The sequence below is a fragment of the Perca flavescens genome, chromosome 10 (genome assembly GCF_004354835.1).
Source record: "Perca flavescens isolate YP-PL-M2 chromosome 10, PFLA_1.0, whole genome shotgun sequence".
NCBI classification, from domain to species: domain Eukaryota; kingdom Metazoa; phylum Chordata; class Actinopteri; order Perciformes; family Percidae; genus Perca; species Perca flavescens.
Genome location: NC_041340.1, coordinates 23,538,400 through 23,558,399, shown reverse-complemented (window position 1 = coordinate 23,558,399; position 20,000 = coordinate 23,538,400). Strand labels below are relative to the sequence as shown.

At 42.5% G+C, this 20,000-nt stretch overlaps 1 protein-coding gene across 4 annotated transcripts in view; it reads right to left on the bottom strand.

Moving 5' to 3' along the window:
• unc5a (unc-5 netrin receptor A) overlaps nucleotides 1-20,000 on the bottom strand; it is a 144,399-nt gene that overhangs the window by 7,450 nt on the left and 116,949 nt on the right. For 2 of the 4 annotated variants that reach the window (XM_028589495.1, XM_028589496.1), the window contains exons 7-12: nucleotides 17,031-17,261; nucleotides 16,008-16,307; nucleotides 11,683-11,770; nucleotides 11,037-11,205; nucleotides 8,713-8,946; nucleotides 744-893 (exon numbers count right to left, since the gene is read on the bottom strand). In XM_028589495.1, coding sequence (XP_028445296.1) covers nucleotides 744-893; nucleotides 8,713-8,946; nucleotides 11,037-11,205; nucleotides 11,683-11,770; nucleotides 16,008-16,307; nucleotides 17,031-17,261 — 1,172 coding nt within the window. The remainder of the gene's footprint in view (nucleotides 1-743; nucleotides 894-8,712; nucleotides 8,947-11,036; nucleotides 11,206-11,682; nucleotides 11,771-16,007; nucleotides 16,308-17,030; nucleotides 17,262-20,000) is intronic. The other 2 variants (XM_028589497.1, XM_028589498.1) reach the window with 1 other exon arrangement.

Sequence of the window (20,000 nt, the reverse complement as noted above, 5' to 3'; positions counted from 1 at the left end):
CTGCAGTGCAGTGGGCCACGCAGGTGTGGGGAGTGCAGTAGAGGTGAAGAGGTTCCAAGATTTAGGTTGGGAAGTTTTGGATATTTACATACTGCTCTATATTTCATCTGAGCTCCCTTTGAGAGCGCGACCACGAGGATAATCAATCAGCTTACAGCTCTGGGTTAGTGCACACAACCCAGCTGTGCACACATATACACCCTTACGCAGAAGCAGAAGCAGACGAAAACATGTACTCGGTGCACACACACCCGAAAGGTTCCCTCGGCTCCCAGCAAACGGCTTAAAGTTGCACACAGTGCCAAGAATAGGAAGGTTATTGGACAGAGGAGTTCTGCAGTAACAGACTGAAAAACACTCCTTTGTGTGAATCTTTAAAGTGAAGTGAAGCCAAACCAAAACATACTTAATTAAAACTCGAATTAAAAACAACTTTAAAGAGAGACCCTCATTAACAATGAAAAGTTGTTGCTGAAGAACTTTTGATTACTCAGTAACATTGCTACGCTTTTGCCAACACGCACTCCATTCTTTTTTAATTTCTTTGGATGGCTAATTTAAAATAACTCGAGACAACATGGATTTTAAATTGAGTATACAAACAAACACATTAGAGAGCCCTATAACTGCTGACACACAAATTTGACAGATTCAGCCAGGCACTTCTATTACATGTCCGTGCTCTGGCTCTGATTCGGAGCGACTCCCCGCCCCTTGCGGCCCCGCAGGCCAGGCCAACACACCTGGTAGCCGGCTAGCAGCTTGCTCCTCCAGTGCGCCTGGGGCATGTCATGGATGGACAGGCGCAGGTTGTGGTAGCTGTCTTTGAAAAGCAGGACGTGAGGCTCGTCAATCAGTCGACCCCCGAGCTGGCGCTCCATCTGCATCACCTCCTGATGAAAGAGCAGGGAGAGGAGCAAACACATTTACCATCACAGTCACAGAGGTAAGTGAAAATGTGCAGAACAATCCATAACTGTGTTCACACTTTTTATGGTGCATCATCACTCACACAAAACGGTACAGTTTGGAACAAGAATTTGTCCACACACACACACACACACACACACACACACACACACACACACACACACACACACACACACACACTCTCTGTGGTGCATGTCGTATGTGTTTGTTGTGTCATACCATCATTTTACCAACATTGTAACTGCATCTTTTAACTTTTTTTTTTAATCAAAATCTCAATCGTGATTGTTGCATTTTATTTGTCTATGACTCTGCATGTTCGCATGTGTCAGAAACTGGTTATAATTGGTGTTGCTTGGCTTTGTGTTGCTTGCATGGCTGCATGTACTGAATAGTGGACAGTGTTTATGTGTTGCTGTACTAATATTTCATGGCTTGCATGGTGTCTTGAGAACGCTTATTATGTTGCTGTTGCTGTCTTTATGGCGTCTTCTTGTCTTCCGTTTGTACATTTTAATTATCACCTTATTGGTATCAAGACATTTCGCCAAAGGACTACATTTAAAAATTAGCCAGCTGGCTTACACTGGTCTGGCACATTTACAGAAATGTTGATTAGCGTTGTCCTTATAAATAAAGAAATTAAATAAAATGATACACAGCATGAGCATGAGGCAGGGGTACGGTACAGTACATCTTTGTGTCGCTGCATGCGGCCGCAACGGGCTGGACCGACTCGTCCCCACAGAGCTTTAATGTCACTACAAGGTTGATCCCCTGCCTCAGTGTGTGCGCGCCCAGCTTCCAGCAACTGCATTAGCATGCAAATACTGCAGCCCTCCCGGCCTACTAGCTACCTGGGCTGTGATGAAGTAAGTGAACGAGCCATTAGTCAACTGCTCATTGTTCTCGCATGGTGAATCTCCTTAATTTCATTTTTGTTTTTGTGCCAGGAGAGATTTGTAAATGCATGCTTAATATTTTAATCTCTGTGGGACTTGCTCAGTGGACCATTTGTTGCCATCCAAATGACCATCTGGAATGGGATGATAATATCCGCCGAATTTTCCTCTGATCTATCAATTTATTTTGAGCTGAATGCTTTGTGCTGAACAAGTCTTTAAGGATCCAATACTTTGGACGGAGTTCACATGTGCTACCTCCGATCAGAAGAGCATATTACAAAAGAGGAAAACCGACCTCTGAAATTAGTTGTGTGAGAAGACCTCAGAAATAAGATATGTTCTTTAATCTGTCTGAGGAGGGAAACAAGATGGCAGCAGAGGGAAAAACAGGCAGCCAGAATGCACCTTGGAGTCTAGGAGACACATCTCAAAGACAAAGGCTCCGAGAGGGAGACGTGTGTATAGATAGAAGCCATATGTTGAGCACTGCATGCCAGCATGGTTGCCCATGGTTTGATTTCAGCAAAGACATCTAATTAAGGTGGAGAATGGCAGTAATTTCTATCTGCACAACACAGATTCAATTTTCTGCCCTCTTTACCAGGAATGTTCTAGACTGATTCCAATTATAATGGAAAGAAAGCTGTTAATTATCATTTGGAATCTCGACCTGCTTTTGTTATTTGATGTGCTCTCTCCTTCACTGAATGAGCACTTTTTTTTGCTTCGGCCCAAGAATTGCATTTCCATGTTTGCTCAGCGCATTGCTAATTTCCGTGTTTGCTTAATGCTTAGCTTCTTGTTAACATGAATATTATGCCCCCTGTGATTATCCATCGTGATTCCTGCATTTACATTGGTTTATTCCTTTCACCCAATTGCCACAGGACATTAAAGATGTACAATGATCTGACTCCATGTAGCCGGCTGGAACATTCTCCTCACTGTGCTGCCATGCCGGAGCCTTGTGATGTTACCCGGCCCACTTACTCAGAGTGGGAAGGTCAGACAATGGCTCTGAATCAAAGCGTCGAGGTCTAATGAGTTAATAACAGGGGGCAGCGCATTCTCCACAGAATTAAAAGCCCTCTGCTATTATGTCTTTTACGCAGACAAAAGGCACATTGTAAGGGTTCATTTAATACAGTTCTTAAACACAATCATTTGTTGGGGGCGATTAGCATTGCAAATTGGGGCTGGTGGACTTTGATCAGGTCTTTGACCTATAGCAGCAGATTTAGGCCTGCTAGCAAGAGTAAGCGTGCAGAATGCCAATTATCTTATTATCAACATATTGCTACTAGAATGAATACTAACTCGCCATTCTAGCAGTCCATCAGGTTCAGGGCTGACACGCCAGGATTACAATCAAACAGGGTCTAGGGCATGGCGCGCCTGCTAGCTGACAGGGACACTGAGCTTACTGAGGGAAAATACACAGCATCTACAGTAGTGTGGACATGTCCTTGCTTTGAAATGACACTGTCTCGCTTGTGTATTGTTTATGTGTGCCTGAGTGCCTGTGAGTGTGTGTGTATATTGTGCGTTTGTGTGCAGGGTTTCAGCATATGTTCTGGACTGAGAGAATAATGGCCCTCTTTACGCCCCATTATCCTGTTAACAAATGACAGTGTGAGCGAGCTAATAGATGAGAAGCTAAATGTTACCACATTTACTCTGGGTTGGAAAACAATGCAATGTTTTGAATTAGTTTATCAAATCACATATTAATCATCAACTCGGAGCTAAATTGTGTTTCCAGTCAGTGCAGATCAGAAGAGCAGTTTCTCCACAGACACTCTGACCCTGTACAACCGTGGACACATTAAGATGCATGAGATGGGCGAGAAGTTCAAGTACTGCAGGAGAAAAACCCCTTTTGTTCTGACGGAATTCGAGATAGCCTGCGGTGTGTGTGAAGACTGTGAATTTAGAGTCAGCTAGAGCCAAGACCACCCCCTGACATTCAATGAGGCTGGCTAAAGAGAGTGAGATAGAGCAGGGAGGAGTGAAAAGAGTCAGAGCGAGAGGGAAGAGAGACAGAGGCAGCTTAACATTTGTGTCTCCAGGTCACTCGAGTGGCCAGCTTTAGCAGGAAAGATAACAGGATTACTGCAATCATGGCCACAGTTTTTCTATGACTTCAACCCCCTTCCCACCCTCACTCATCTCCTCACCCATCCCCTCATCCTCTCGGCTCGGACCAGAGCTGGGCCTGTGATGGACTGGGGCTGGGCTCCACTGGGAAACAAGAGACACTACAGCTAATCTCTTCGGGCTGGTGCTGACAGAAAGAGGTTAGTGGCTGCACCAAGCTCTCTCTTGCAACAAAAACAGCCAGCCAGCCATCGGATGCAGGAAAGAAACAGTCTAAACAAATCATCATTATAAATATATAATAAGAACTGGACTGGTTCAAAGCTGCAGATTAAAATAGGCTACTTTCCTCACAGCAAGGTCAAGCCACTACATGTGGTCTTTTATTATTCTGGATTGGTGTGTAATGAACCGATTAACTTAACTGGCTGTGATGGGGATAATAACTAACGTTTGATCAGTTAATTAGTCAAACTACATGTCATTTGAAACATAGAGATACACAGCCTTTAATATCCTCATAAACTCGTCCTCACCCCTCCACTCTTAGCAATGTTGTGTTTAAAAATGGGCGTTCGTAGCGACGATCCGTTTTCAGAGCTACTCTTTTCAGGCAAATGCATTTGTTTATAGAGAGTAGCCTGGCTATGTGGGCTCCATAAATCTGTGTATTTGTCAGCAGGACGTGACAGGCTTTTCCTCTCTGACTGAGAGTCTATCAGTCTGAGCTCCAGTGGCCGTGCCCGCTACAGTCAACTCTGATTAATAACTACAAATAGAAGGGACTTGTCTGCTCAGTTATAAATGGTGACTGTGTTTGCTAGAGAAAAGATGCACATACTGCCTGATAAATCACAGAGCAGAACGGGAGAAAAAACACCACGCAGGAACACAGAAATATAATATGGAAACAATTTCTCTGCTGGGCTCAGTGATAAAGCTGACTGTCATTGTTTCATTTACTGGCAGCAATTACTGGCCTATGCTCTTCTGTTTTTTCTCCCCTAGAATTTCTTGCCAGTAACTATTCTGATGGAGGGATCAGAAAAACTGTCTGTATTACTCTCTGTACATGCTGGTTTTCTCTCCTCCGATACATAAAAGTAAAACATTTCTGCTCAAATGTAGCTTGCTGCTCAGGAGTTTAGGAGGAAAACGTCATAGTGGAGGGAGCACATAAACTGTTTATGAGCCCTTTTATACCCAAATAAGAATAATTGCTTGAGGTCAAACACTGTATAAAAGACTCCAGGAGCCACTGTTTAACCAGTTGGACTGCAATTAAACACAAATTTAACACCAGAACACACTTTTTTACAATCAAGCTGAATGTATTGGCCTTATTACATGAATATTGATGAAAGCGTAAATTCTGTAGTCTGAAATACAATACTGGGAGTACAAAGAGTTAACTAAAACATTTTCTCACCATTTGGGACATTTTATGGCTGTTAAATGCCACTTAAACTCACTACAATGATGATAAAAGAGTCAACCACGCTAGCGGCTCTGTGAGACTACACTTAGGCTAATTGCTAACACCAGCATGCTAACACGCTCGCAATGAAAACACCAACATGTTGATGTTAAACAGCTATAATGTTTACCATGTTAATCATCTTGGTTTGTTGTGTTAGCATGCTAGCATTTGCTTAAAGCATTAGCACTAAACACACTGTAAATCAACTGAGGCTGAATGTCATTTGTTTGTATGGCATGAGAGGAGAAGTCAGAAGGATTTATCCTCTCCATGAATGTATGGCAATCCATCTAATAGTTGTTGAGATATTTAAAATTGGTGGATTAACATTGCCATCCATAGAGCCATAACATGTAAAAAAAAAAAAATCCAGATATTTATTGCTAAATCTACTGGATTAGTATTTATGGTGGTCCCTCAAAAAGTCAAGCACTCAGTACAGAAAAACTGACTTGTGTTTCTACCTCTGTATAAAATAAATAATAATACATTTGACAGAAAGTGGGTGGTTTATAAATCATTCTACATGTTTTTTCAATGGCCCTACAAAACAGACATGTGGGTGTAAAGGAAGAACATTTGGTTATCAATAAACCCCAGTATATTTTGTTATTGTTCTACTATTCAAACATGGATTATGCTCAGTGGTAAACATACTGAGGATTTTCTTTTTTTTAAAAAAAAAAAAAAAAAAAGCTGACAGATTCTGAATATCGTAGCTAAATATAAAAATAAAAAAAACTAGTTGGACCATGTTCAGATCCTAAAAAGACACCTTGGTCGGCACCCTTCAAGTTTAATTAGAGGACGGTGTTAGGTCTATCTCTGTACTGGGTCGGAGGCTTGGTTCACTGCAGGTGTTTCAATCAGTTGTTGGATGGCAGAACATCAGTGGAGCTCTCCCACAGGTCTCGCTGGGAACAACCGAGTGCACAGTGAGGGCGCTACCAAACGCCGATCATGACTCCTCTGTTGCGCGCCAGCCTTGGCTGGGCCCATCAAGAGTGGGACACACATTAAATATTAACTTAATTGGTCCCAGCAGAGGCCTGCTAACATACGGCAAGCATCAGACAGAAATGTCACTTTTTCCCCAGAGCCCCTGCACACTTAGGATCAAAGACAATAACATTGGTTCTAATCTGCTGTAATTGGGAGATAAGAGATTGCATGGTACAGCGTGCATACTGTGTAAAATTAGCGTGCACGTGTTTGTGGGTGTGCGTACGTGTCACTCTCGCTGATGGAGGCTTGTCAGATGAGACTGACAGCCAGCCAGGGGACTTGGAGAAAAAACCTCAGTATTTGGTTTCTACAGTTCTTCCTGCCACTGAACAGCCAACAGAAAAGGCAGAGAAATGTTTTTTTTCTTCCCATCGAAAGTACAGCCTGTTTAATGCATGGAAAGTCGACTTCTTGTCTGAAAAACGGGGCTGTCATAAAATTCACATGTGCTGAAGGTGTACTGTAAATCAACTGAAGGATAAAAAAATGCTGCTGTGCCACTCCACCATACCACCTACTGCTGCTCCACCACTGTTGCATACTACAATTAACTCTAATGGTAGCCATAGTGAAAAGTCTGATCATAAATGGTGCATTTTAAAGATAGTGATTAGTGATTAGGCTGAACCTCTCCAGGGAAGTTTAATCTCCACTCAAAGTGGTTAATGTACTTGCTAAATGAACTGCTCCCTCCATAATAGCACCAAGAGCAGTGTGAAGTCAAGATTACTAAACAGTGTGGGCCACATTCTAAATCACTCGCTAAAAACTACAAAACCCTGGAGATGCCGTGGCTTACCACAGGACCAGGTTGTGAAAGACGGGGAGTTAATGCACTCACGGGCGTCGAGGGAGCCGCAGAGTATGGCGGCACAAGTGCTTGAGTCAACAAGCTCAGATGTCCTTTTCCTGGCTAAGAGATCGGGAGAATAGCAGAACAAGAGCTAGCCAGAGGGAGAGACACTCACACACAGAGAGAGAGAGAGAGAGAGAGAGAGAGAGAGAGAGAGAGAGAGAGAGAGAGAGAGAGTTTTGTGCACCAGCAGCCTTCCTGCATCCAACACAGGACGTGCAAGGTCATTTCAACAGTCACACTGCAGCAAAACACCACTGGGTCATCCGATGATCTGAATATATAAAGACAACCCCCCCTCATTACAATGGCTTTGATCGTGAGTGAACAAAAAGGATTGATATATCTGCAAACAAATCACTTCCTCTGCAGAGCTTCATCAGCTGTACATACGTATGCTACATTTGACATTTATTTCTACATATTATCTTCTATTCTCTATGTTCTAAGAACACCGTTGAATCTCAGCCAGCAATTTCCCTGAGCACGCCTGCTATCATGCAATAGCTGTCAGAAACCGAGAAAGATAGCAGCAGGGGCAGAATTGAGCCACAAAAAGACAGATGTAAGCTAGGAGGTTTTAGTAATTCCCACCCCACAGCTAGAGCCTGTGCACAGTTCCCATCTAATCTTCAGCTCCCTGAATGTGTGAGTGCTAATTTCAGCTCGAGCCCCGACTCCCTCCCATTGTTTATGTCCCACAGCCATCTATAGATTGTGCCGGTGGTGAACCTCGGCACAAGGAGGTCAGCCATTAAAGCTGGCAAAAGTGGACTTGAGTGCGAAGTGGCTCTCGTGGCTGTGGAGAGGAACAGCTTGGTGAGAGAAAGAGAGGTGCGGAGAGAGAAAGAGCGAGAGCACAGGGGTTGCTGGGAAAAGATTGGGGCAGGCTCTCCTTTTAATTTACTAATTAACCATGCAAATGAAATCTTAACAGGCTACTCAGAGGCAGTCCTCGGGGGAAGGAGGAAGGCATTAGTGCTTGATTATACTCTGTCCATGTGGAGAGCAAAAAAAAAGAAGCAAAATATGCTGTTGAACAAAGTGATGGGAAACTTCTTGGCCCACGGCAGCCAAGCGGAACCACTGACAGCATGAAAAGAAATAAAACATCTTTGTAGCCATGCACACAAACACACACTCAAGAGTTTGTACTGTATACCGTGATTAATCTGGACACATGCATTGTTTCAATAGACTCAGGGGGCGGGAACGTCAGCGCCACAAATCACACACCCTGGAATATTGTTCAATTTACCACGGCAATGCCTAACTCCTACATGCCTGCACTGCTTTCCGCTAACCTTCCAATGTGACAGACAATGCTATTACACATAATAGTCTACCTATCACTCAGAAACCGCCCAATCGCCTGCAATCTCAGGCTGAGAAACTGCCAGCCAAACAGAATAAAAGGCAGCGCTACATTTGTCACAATTTACCTTGAAGACGTCTTGTGTGTCGTCCATGCAGTAGACCCTGATGTTGTACTCCAGCGTGGAGCAGTACGCATCGGAGAAGAGCACCAGCCTCAGGCGCTTGGCAGCGCCCATGTGCAGGGACTCTCCCACCAGGGCGAGGGTGCCCAGCTGCTCCGAGAAAAGCCGGCACGTCTCGGCCTCGAGCTGGCAGTAATAGGGCTCCGACACCAGCTCTTCCCCCATCAGCAGGACGTCCTGGAGGAGGCGAGGGGGAGAAAAAAACAAAAAAACAAGGCATGGGTGGAAGGTCAAGCACCCAATTTATGTAGGAGGGAAGGGTAATGTGTTTGCCTGGGTACCTGATGTGTATGTGTGGGTGTGTGTTTGTAAAGGGGTTGTTAGGAAAGTAGTTTGGCGCAGAAGCAAGGGCCCAAATTCTGTCCCTCTTGCAGTGTGTGACAAAGTGGCATTTAGGCCGAAGGTCTTTAAGGTCATGTTACATAAATGTCTGGGTAACAGTTTAGATCAGAAAAAAAGGATACTTTGTTCTTGTTTCAATGCTGACATGAAGACACATTTCCTCGTAAAAAGACACACATCCTACAGAATACCATCAATTTACTTAATAATGCATGAATGAGGTACTCAATTGACATGAAAGGAGACTCAAAGAGATTCCTGGCAAGAGTAGATGGTGCTGGAGAAAGAAAAAACAGGAGGTGCAGTAAATATCGGGATTTCCGGAATTTCCTTCCGCATTTGAGATTTGTCAAGAGAAGTAATAACAACTTGGCAATTTATCTGCAAAACAACACTGTTGCCTGATGGTGAAACATGTTTTAAAAAAAAAACTAAAAAAACAACAGGCAGTACACAGAAGTAATTGGTGCTTTTATTTGCCAAGTAGAAAAAAATGAAGAGATTTAAACATGTCAGAGAAGCAACATCTTGCATTTTTCTTGCTTTGTTACCGAGCTAAAGTGCTGTATCACAACTGCATCCTCAACTAAAGATGACAGCCTTGCAAAAATATCCCATCACAGTACAAGATAGTTTTATGAGATGATTCCACTGCTCTCTGGGCTAATTTGATGGGGACAAATTGGACCCAAGGTGACAAAATCTTCTCTAAAATCCAATCATGCCAGTTGACTGACTCTTCTCATTACCAAATCCAGCTAAAGAGAGCATTCTGCCTGCCAAATGCCCAGCAAGCCCCTCTAGGATCGATTCAACCAGACACCATCTACATCAATAGAATTAGTATTGACACAATTTATTTGCTATGCAACCACAATGGAGTCTCACTTTTTCATCATCTTAATATTTCTTTGAAGTGGAGCAGAGAGCGAGGTGGCTCGATTACACCACTGAGCACTCACTCTACCAGCAATTAATTTCTACTCCTTCTGCTTCTGCGTGTCCATTTTCACCATTTCTTTATGTCTTTCTCTTCTTTCCTGGGCCATATTTCCAATCTCCCACTCTTTATTCCTCTACATCTACATTACCTGCTTTTCCCACTTTCCCTCTTTTCCTCCTTTATTTCATTTTTCTTCTCTTCACACTCTCTGTGGTTGCTTCCCCTCTCATTCTCTCATCCACCTGGCACTTTTTTCTTTTGGTGGACACGCAGTCAGGCCGCTGGGCTATATTTGGTCTGGCCGATGATTAAAAGTGCTGGTCTAACCTCTGCCTCAGACAGGCCAATCCATCCCACAGACACCCCACCGCCACCACACACAGGGAGGCTGAATAATTTATGCACAATATCGAACATGAAAGAAGACCTACTAACACTCCAAAGCCCACCAGCACCCCTTTCCAATCTGGATTGTGAAGATGTGTATACTGCTTCAAACAGCATTTGTTTTCGTGTGTGTGTGTGTGTGTGGACACCAAATGTTCTTCCCAACTCTATCCTATTGGAGTCTGGCAGTTCTGGTCACTTTCAAATTTCATGGATAAAAAAAATGGGGAGGGAACTCAGTAATTGGAAGCAGCAGTCAAAAGTAGTCAAGGAGCACTCAGGAGAATACTACATGTTGCCTAGCAACTCTTAAGCTGGAGAGAGCCGGATCTTCCATGCTTTTGTTCCAGCCCAATGTGAAAACACCTGATGGTCAATATAATTGAAACGCTAGAGTGGATGAGTTCTGGGCCAGAACTACATCCGCTATACAGCAATGAGTGCTTTCCAGTGCCAGTTTCAAGTCACTGCTGACCAAGTTTGTACTTTTTCAAGGAAAGCTCTCAAGTGAGTTCAGTACGACTTAACAAATTCACTGGATGGCAACTTTGACTTTCTATGGAGGATTTGTGCTGGAGTTATAGTGCTGTCTCACCTCCCAAGTGCCCTCATAGTTCTGCTTCTTGAGGCGGACGGCCCAGTTATCGAGGCATGCGTCAGAGCAGTGGTCCATGCTGAGGATAACTGGCCGGCTCAGGACCACCCCTGGAGGGCCACAACTCACTACGGGGCTGAGCACGGTCTGGCAGCCGGCCAGGGGTAACCTACACCAGGGAGAGAAGGGAGAGAGAGGGGAAGGACTCCAAATAAAGTGCTTTTACTCATTGAGTTATTAGTGAGATCGTACTGGTCTATTGTAAGCAGGATATGATAGTGTTACCTCAGCAAATGATCTAACAGCTGTAACAGAAAATAATGAAAGCCTGCTGGACTCGCTGACTAGCTGGACCTACTGTAGTTGTGATGAGTGAGTCACAACAGAACAATATCACAGCATGCTACAACGACTGTGCCTTCTGAGACTGAATGCAGTAAGGCAGATAAACAGGCTTTTCCAAACAATTCATCTAACTTAAATAGTGCACACCCTGGTAAAAGGCGGCGTTATTTATTTACATCCCTCCTCCACAGTACTGGCACAGACTCTTAAGCCTTTCCTAATGGAACAGTAGAGCATCAAAACAAACAGCCTAGTGGCATCCAGGGAAGACCGCCAGTTAGGCAGTGTTAAAGAGACCCACCTTAAATCTTCCTTCCTCTGAACAGTGAGATAAATCTCATAGATCTTTCCTCTGGGGATGGCCTCGGGAGGAATGAGCAGACTGATTCCTAATGCAAATACAACAAAGGCAGAGAGAGAGAGAGGGGGGGGGAAGGAAGAGGGGGACAGGCTCATTTGTTCTGACTGAACAACGCTTTTGTCATCTCACAAAAGGAAGCCAGCCCACTCAACAAAACCGTACGGCTGCAAAAAACAAAAAACAAATCTATTGTGAAGGTCAGAGGCAGCCTCCGTCAGGTACAGTAGATGCAAATCTCGGCACCGGCAGCCGAGGCGGCACGCGTCCCCACGGTCAACAATTAGCTGAGACAAAAGCACACACAGCTTCGCAGTTTAAATGTCCTCCGTCTGCCACCGAGTAGATAATTGAGACCATGGAAAGGACTACTCTAGGAAAATTACACTTCCCCAGGAGAGTGTGGCAAAGCACCTTGGAAAGAAGAGAGAGCTATTGAGGTAGTTTGAATTTTGTGGCATTAGTGTTGCGATTCTCATGCCAAAATCTTCTGCTTAGAATCCTATTTAAAATGTGGTACAAACAGTGACTATGTGACACAATCTCAACAGTCTCTGGATTGTAAACTGGGTCCGTTTACCATAAAAACATCAGTTTGAATAAGGTGAAGGTGCCTGATATAGGTGCTGCATATCTCTGAGTGGATGCAAGTGCTGATTTTTTTGTTTTCTGTGTCCCAATGAGAAGATGGGTGCCAATGCGTGGTATAGTCAACACGGCTTTAAGTTAATCCATGTAGAAATATCAGTAAGAGAGCGGAAGAGAGACAGAAGCGAGAGAGAGAGTGATGGCAAGGAAAAACACAAGAAGAAAGACCTTTTCTCCCACAAGATACTGGCACTGTCATCGGCTAATCTGGACAGCCTACAATGAGCTGACTGAAAACACGGTCTTCCAGTAGAATAATATAAGCTCTGTACTCCTAGCAAAATAGGGACTAAAGATGATGGGCTTTTTATATCTTTTATCAGACTAATCTTTAATGGACCATCTCTTTTCCTGTCCGTGCACGTAGCACACAGCTGACACTTGTGGACATCAGCTACAAATTCAACCAGCTATGTCATAAGCGAGGGGCCTAATTGGAATAATTTGTTCAAGGTTTTATTCCAGAAATCAGAGTAAAGTGCGTTTTGTGCACACTCTATTTTAGAGTTAGTCATCTAATCACTGCACTGAACGTTTTAACTATTCATGCTGTTCAGTGTACATGTAGGTTATTGATCATGCATCTTATAAAGGCCTTGCTTTCTGTATGATTTCTTTGTATTTGTCACTTTTTTAGATATATAACTCAAATCCAAAACAATTTTATTATTCCCACTAGGGGCAATTAGTTACGAGCGGAGAACCTTTTACACACAACCCTCCTTAATCACCAAGCTAAACATGCCCTTATTGCATAGTCTCATCTTGTTCCTTATAACACTTTTAAAGTAATTTGCATCACAGAGAAAAATACTGACCGTGTAATAAGCTGCTTTATATGAAGTGCTGAAGTGGTATCCTGCTACAATCAGATTAGGAAAGCCACATGCACGAGATTTGAAGGCTGAATGGTCTGGGTCGGTTTCAACAAGACAGTGAGACGTTTATGGGACTCAGCGGTTACTGATAAAACCTTGTGTTCATGTCCAGTCAGAGGCATTGTGTCATTAATGCAGGTGTAACAAAGTTTCTGTAAATATAACGTAAAAAGCAATGACAATGTATGAAATATGCATTACAAATAAAAACACACTTGTTCCCAACATATTTCTACATTTAGTAGAAACAGCACAAACAGGAACATTTGTTGTTTGTTTAGAGTATAACGGCAAACAGAACATCTTACAGATCCTACAGAGGATTAGGGGAAAGTGGGGTGAGTTGTGCCAGTTTTTACTCAAAGTGACTTTAAAGTGAAGCCATGACAGTAATGCCTTCAACTTAAGGATGTACATATATTTCAGGATGTGGTGCATCCCTGAGAACAATAACTTTGGATCTGAAATAAATGGTTTCAGAAATATAGCTTTTGGGAAAAAAGTGGTCTTGTGGCACAACTTGCCCCTGATGCGGGGTAAATTGTGCCTTTCGGGGAATACATTGGGGTAAATTGTGCCAGTGATTTCTGAAGTAAAACAGAAAATTTTAATGTTATGAACTGTAATGCTATATGAAAGCAAGACAAATTCAATACAAAATTACTCATTTAAGGTTTATTTAGATATTGTCACCCTATTAAACTCTTGGAATAAGTCATATTTTGTACAACTTAAATACACAATATATGATATTTGTTAATCATTTCAGGCAAAAAGGCTTTGGCAATAGATGCCTGTTGACATACATAGAACGCTGTCTGTCAGTTATGTAACATAAGAATAAAGTGACTAGGCTAATTTCTAATCATCCTATTGTGACTTAGGCAACTTAAAAACTTAATAAAACTTCTCTGTAACAACAACAACTGAAATCAGTGTTAGCTAATTTAAACAAATGGCAGGTAGGCCTAACTCAAACACTGATGAGGCATGCCCATCTCCTCACTTCTCCAGGTTATCCCCTGTGAGTATGTAGGTCTAGGTGGTCTGGATCTGGCCTACTACTTAACATCCCACTTGTCAATGCTGCAAGGGAATATAAACTTCTGCTCCCTTCTGGCTGTACCACCAAGTTTTTGGGGTGTGGGTAGTTTCTTGAGTACATCACCTCTAGGGATGACTCTTTCATCACTGGCACAACTTAACCCAGGCCCTTTGGTACAAATCACCCCAGACCCACAAGTTTGAAAAACTAGCATGATCCAGCAGTTAAGAGCTAACATCATGCTAAATCTATAGACTCATTGTGTAGCCTGCTAAAGCACTAAAACATGTGTGAAATGTTTTCAAAACTTGTCTATAATTGTTCAGACACTACAATCTAAAAACATTAATCATAGAAATTTTACTTTGAAATGAAAAAAAAAAAGCTAAAATGTGCTTACTTCTCATGCCATGTGTCTCCCTTCTTTGGAGGATGAGTAAAATGGATGGCTTTTCAAAATGATGTGGTCACATGACCAATTTCTTCTATGGTTTTCCAAAAACAAGGATCTACTCCCCCCCCCGGCACAAATCACCCCACTCTCCCCTACTGAAATCTCCCTGTCCTCACACAAAACAGACTACATTGCTGTGCTCACTGAAACAATACCTGAGTGAAAACTACTCTTCGGTATCAGATTTGGTTGCCTTGATTGCCTTCTCATCTTAGAGTTCTCATAAAATCACATTTACAAATTACATATGGAAGCAGCACACTGGTCCGGACCTAGAAACCAAAATACACATTGTTGCCTTTTAGTTCTGATCCGTTTCCTGTTCACACCAACTGATTACAAATGAACCAAGAGACTTATGGACTGGCAGGTAACTCATCGATTGGACCGTTTTGGGGACGGTCATCCAGCATCATTAGCGCTACATGGACTGACACCAACTGACGCTGCACTTTACTGCACCGCATGTGGGTTTTTTCTTCTCTAGTGTCACAAAGAGCTCTCAAAAAAGAAATGATGATGAGCATTATTAGCTGAAATTGCAACTACACCTCATATATCCTAAAATGAAACAAGACCAAAAAGAGTCTTGTCTCGATAGTAGATATGTGATTTTAGCATCATTTCAAGAACATTTGGTAACCATCATATAACATGTAGGCACATCATCATGTGAGTGTGGGGATTTTTCCTGTTATGTCAGAGAGTGAAAAGGAGTTCAAACAGAGGTGTGTTGGTCAGTTTAGCAATTCATTCATTAAAAATAAAGGGACCACAATTCGATATTACGGTGGAAAATGCCTCTTTTTGTCCTGTATCTGTCTGTCTGTCACTACGTATTTGTCTATTTATGATGAGTGCGAGTTGCAGTCTCAACTAATAACGCTCATCATTTATTATTTATTTAAGAGCTCTTTGTGACCCCCCAGAGAAGCCGGTCACAAAGGGATCACATAACACACACCAGGTGCAGTAATGTGCTGTCATTTGATTTCCCCACATCGGTCCATTATGACACAGAATGACATCACCAAAACGCTCCAATGAACGAGTTACCCGTCAGTCCATACGACTTTACAGTAGGTTTATAGCTCTTAGCTTGTTTATAAAAAGCCAGAGAGAAAACAAACTGGACCAAAATTAAAAGGCAACAACGTAGCTTTTGCTTTGTCCAATCCAACTGAACCGAACTGTGTGTGAGAAGGACCTGAGAGCTCTATATGACCCTAAATGAAGAACCCACCTGTGTTGGGGATCGTCAGCCTCCCTCCCAGGAAGTTGAAGGTCCCATAGGAGGTGTTCGCTACATCGCGGGGCAGCGTTTTAAAGTAGCTCTGAGTGGACAGCCTGCTCACAAACTCAGCAGGGTCTGAGGTAAGCTTGCCGTTGTGCAGAGTGTGCGAGCCGTTGGGAAGCGGGTCCAGCAGAGGCCCGTTGGTCATTGAAAACTTTCCAGTGGCTTCATGGCGTGAGCGTAGGGTGCCTTGGTAACTGGTGGTGGTAGTGGTTAGATCAGGCTGGATGGTGAGCAAATGGGAATTCTCTGTTTGAATAATGAAGAAAAAAAAACAAACAGACAAAAGCAAATGTGTGAAACTTCATGAGTGGCAGTCAAGAGGGGTGGGGGGTGGGGGTTCGTACATCACAGAGACAGACCTCACACTCTCTAAAGCTGTCGCAACACACAACAAAAACTGAAACAAACATAGAAAAGACACATGGTGCAGAAAACAGACTCACACGCACACACTCTTGACAACACACAAACACAAGCCAAAGCCAGTCAATTCCCATCCCCTCTCTCTATCTCTGTCTGTTTAGCAACCACACAATCAATTCCAAACAGAACTCAGATACAGCTTAGCACCCAGAATGTATAAAGGCTTATTTTTTTTTTTCTTCACACAGTGAATCACAGGCACAGCAACCCAGTTCCCCATCTCCATCCAACTCAGACACTTGTATTTCTATAACTCGCTGGTAAACCTCAGAGGCTCCACACAGGCAGTAAACAGAGTGGGTGCATTTCCTGACAATGAGGTGGTGGCGAAACATAATGTGTCACACACACACACACACACACACACACACACACACACGCTTAGACTAATAACCACTGTATACACATTCACGCCACTTTCACAACCACAAACAAACGCAGGCTCAGTGGTACATGGAGATGAGTGCTGCACAGTCACGGTGGGCAGACGGACAGACCGACGGACGCACAGTGGAGGGTAGAACAGAACAAAGAACAGTGTCCTACTGCTGTGGGGGGGAGGCCTGCGTGGCCGCGGTGCCCACACACCTGGCTTGCTGGGCTTGATGCCCATGGGCTGGAAGCCAGTGGTGAGGATGGAGGAGTCTGCTACGTCGGCATCCAGGTCCTCCTTCTTGCGCCGGTAGACCAGGACCACCACGATGAGCAGCAAAGTCAGACACAGAGCCACCGCCACTATGCCCACGTAGAGCGCCACATCCTCGGCCCCGCTCACGGCTACAAGGGTAGGACACGGAACAACAGAAAAGAAATCATTAAGCACAACTGAAAAACTCCATTGTGTGTTGAATGACAATACCAACATGTGCTGCTGGGACATCTTTTAAAATCTTCAGTGCAAAGGGCTCACTTGAGGATCTGGTTAATAGATAATATGAAATCACTTCCACATTCCTTGATTGCCACCTAATATTGTGCAACTTTGTTCCTGACTGTTTAATGCAATGGGAAGAGAGCCAGCATTTGCACATATTAGATAACCATCTCTATTTTAAGTAGTTTTTTAAAAGCCTAAAGTAGGGCTGGGCAATTATTGATATTATATCGACATCGATATATGAAGCTAGATATCATCTTAAATTTTGGATATCGTAATATCGTGATATGACATAAGTATTGTCTTTTCCTGGTTTTAAAGGCTACATGACAGTAAAGTGATGTCATTTTCTGAACTTACCAGACTGTTTTAGCGGTTCTATTATTTGCTTTTACCCACTTAGTCATTATATCCACATTATTGATGATTATTTATCTAAACTCTCACTGTGTAAATATTTTGTGAAAGCGCCAATAGTCAACCCTAAGATATTGACATTGATGTATTTGGTCAAAAATATCGTGATATTTGATTTTCTCCATATGGCTAGCTCTAGCCTAAAGCTTCAATGTCAACCTGTGGACAATGGAAAAGGAGAAAGAACCAGTTTTTGAAGCAGCATCACCTTTCTTCACGTCTGCACTGGATATATATATATATATATATATATATATATATATATATATATATATATATATATATATATATATATATATATATTATATATATATATATATATATATATATATATATTATACTGTTTTTTTTTGTATCTCCCGTCTTTCTCTCTAAGCACAACACCCCCAAGAAAGACAAAAATGAAGGATTTGCTTATGAAATTCTAGCACCTCTTATTGAATCTCTCTCTCTTCCTCTCAAAAGCATGAGAGACGAGCGGTATGAAGTACAGTATGAGGATGACAGCTAAGCCCAGACAAAAATCAACATGTGCATGCATTTGTGTGTGTGTGTGTGTGTGTGTGCTTTTTGCAGGAAAATAGGATTTGCTACGGCTGTCTCCCTGGGCTGGGGGAATTTGGTGGCGGAGGTGGAGGATGCTCCTGGGGCCTTTGTGGAGGGCCATGGTCCCTGGGAGCCACGGGGGCGTAGGGCTGTCAGCTGAACACAGTCAAGGAGGGGACGCATTGAGCAGCGCAGCTTTGAGGGACGGAGAACAACGGCAAAGGTTAAAGTGCTGCAGGCTGGCGTGCGGTGACAACAAAAGGAGGAGGACAGAAGCAGGAGAAGAGCTAGTGTACAAGACTGAACATTAGAATTAAATAAGAACAAAAAGAAGACTAATAGGGAGAATGCATGTGCCTGTACACTGTACATTTTATTTGATTTACATTTCAGCAGTGAGTAGCAATAACACATCCAAAAGGTTTGTGTCAAATCGACCTGATTAATATTAGATATGACATATTTTGATGAATATCTCCAGACCGCCATGGTGTTTCTTTCTTTTTTTAACCACTGTGTAATCATAGTGCTTGACAGGAACTGCACTCAACATTGGAAGCACCGATTTGACAGGTTTTAATTGGTGTTAGTAAATCTGTGATATGAGAATGGCACAATTAAATTAGAGTGCTAACAGACAAAGTAAAAAAAAAAAGAAAATGGTCAAAAAGTATTATTTCTCTCTTGGCTCACTCTCATCTCTATTCATCCGTTTGTCCTTGTCTTCTCCTTCTGCCTTGAAAAATCCATTTCTTTGGACAAAGCCGCCTGACATGCCCAAGTCTTTAAGAGAAATGCTAGAATCTATTTCATGGGTGATTATCTCAGTACAATCTGATACCTTAAGTAGTGGGATTATATTCAGCCAGGCTCTATGGCTGCCCGCTGTAATGCCAGCGGTCTTTTGACATGCAATCAATTGTGAATGACTGTGATTTGTGTTCTTGACATTTAACAGCACATCTGCTCAGAACATACTTATGGCATGGAGTCTTAACAGGATACATACACTGCAGTGATGTTGCTATGTACTTGTCCTGCGTCTCTGATGCTTTAAAAACCAAAAGGACGCAGTAAACTCACTATCCAAGCATCCATGCACCCTATTTTTTCCATGATAATGCTACATTATGAACAACAAATCTGTGTTTAAAACCTAAAAACATTCAAAACTCAAAATCGTAAAATAAACGTACCTCCTTGACAACACACAATATATATATATATATATATATATATATATATATATATATATATATATATATATATATATATATATATATATATATATATATATATATATATACATACACAGTGGGGGAAATAAGGATTTGACCCCTTGCTGATTTTGCAGGTTTGCCCACTTACAAAGAATGGAAAAATCTACAATTTTAATCATATGTACATTCTAACAGTGAAAGACAGAATCCCAAAGAAAATTCCAGAAAATCACATCATATGAATTTATTAAAATTGATAACCATCTGATGAGGAAAAACAAGTATTTGATCCCCTGGACAAACAGCAAGTATTCTGGCTCCTACAAGCCAGTTAGTCTTTACACCTTAGACTACACCTGCCTCACCTCGTTACCTGTATAAAAGACACCTGTCAACACCCAAACAACCAGCATCCAACATCACCACCATGGGCAAGACCAAAGAGCTTTCTACGGA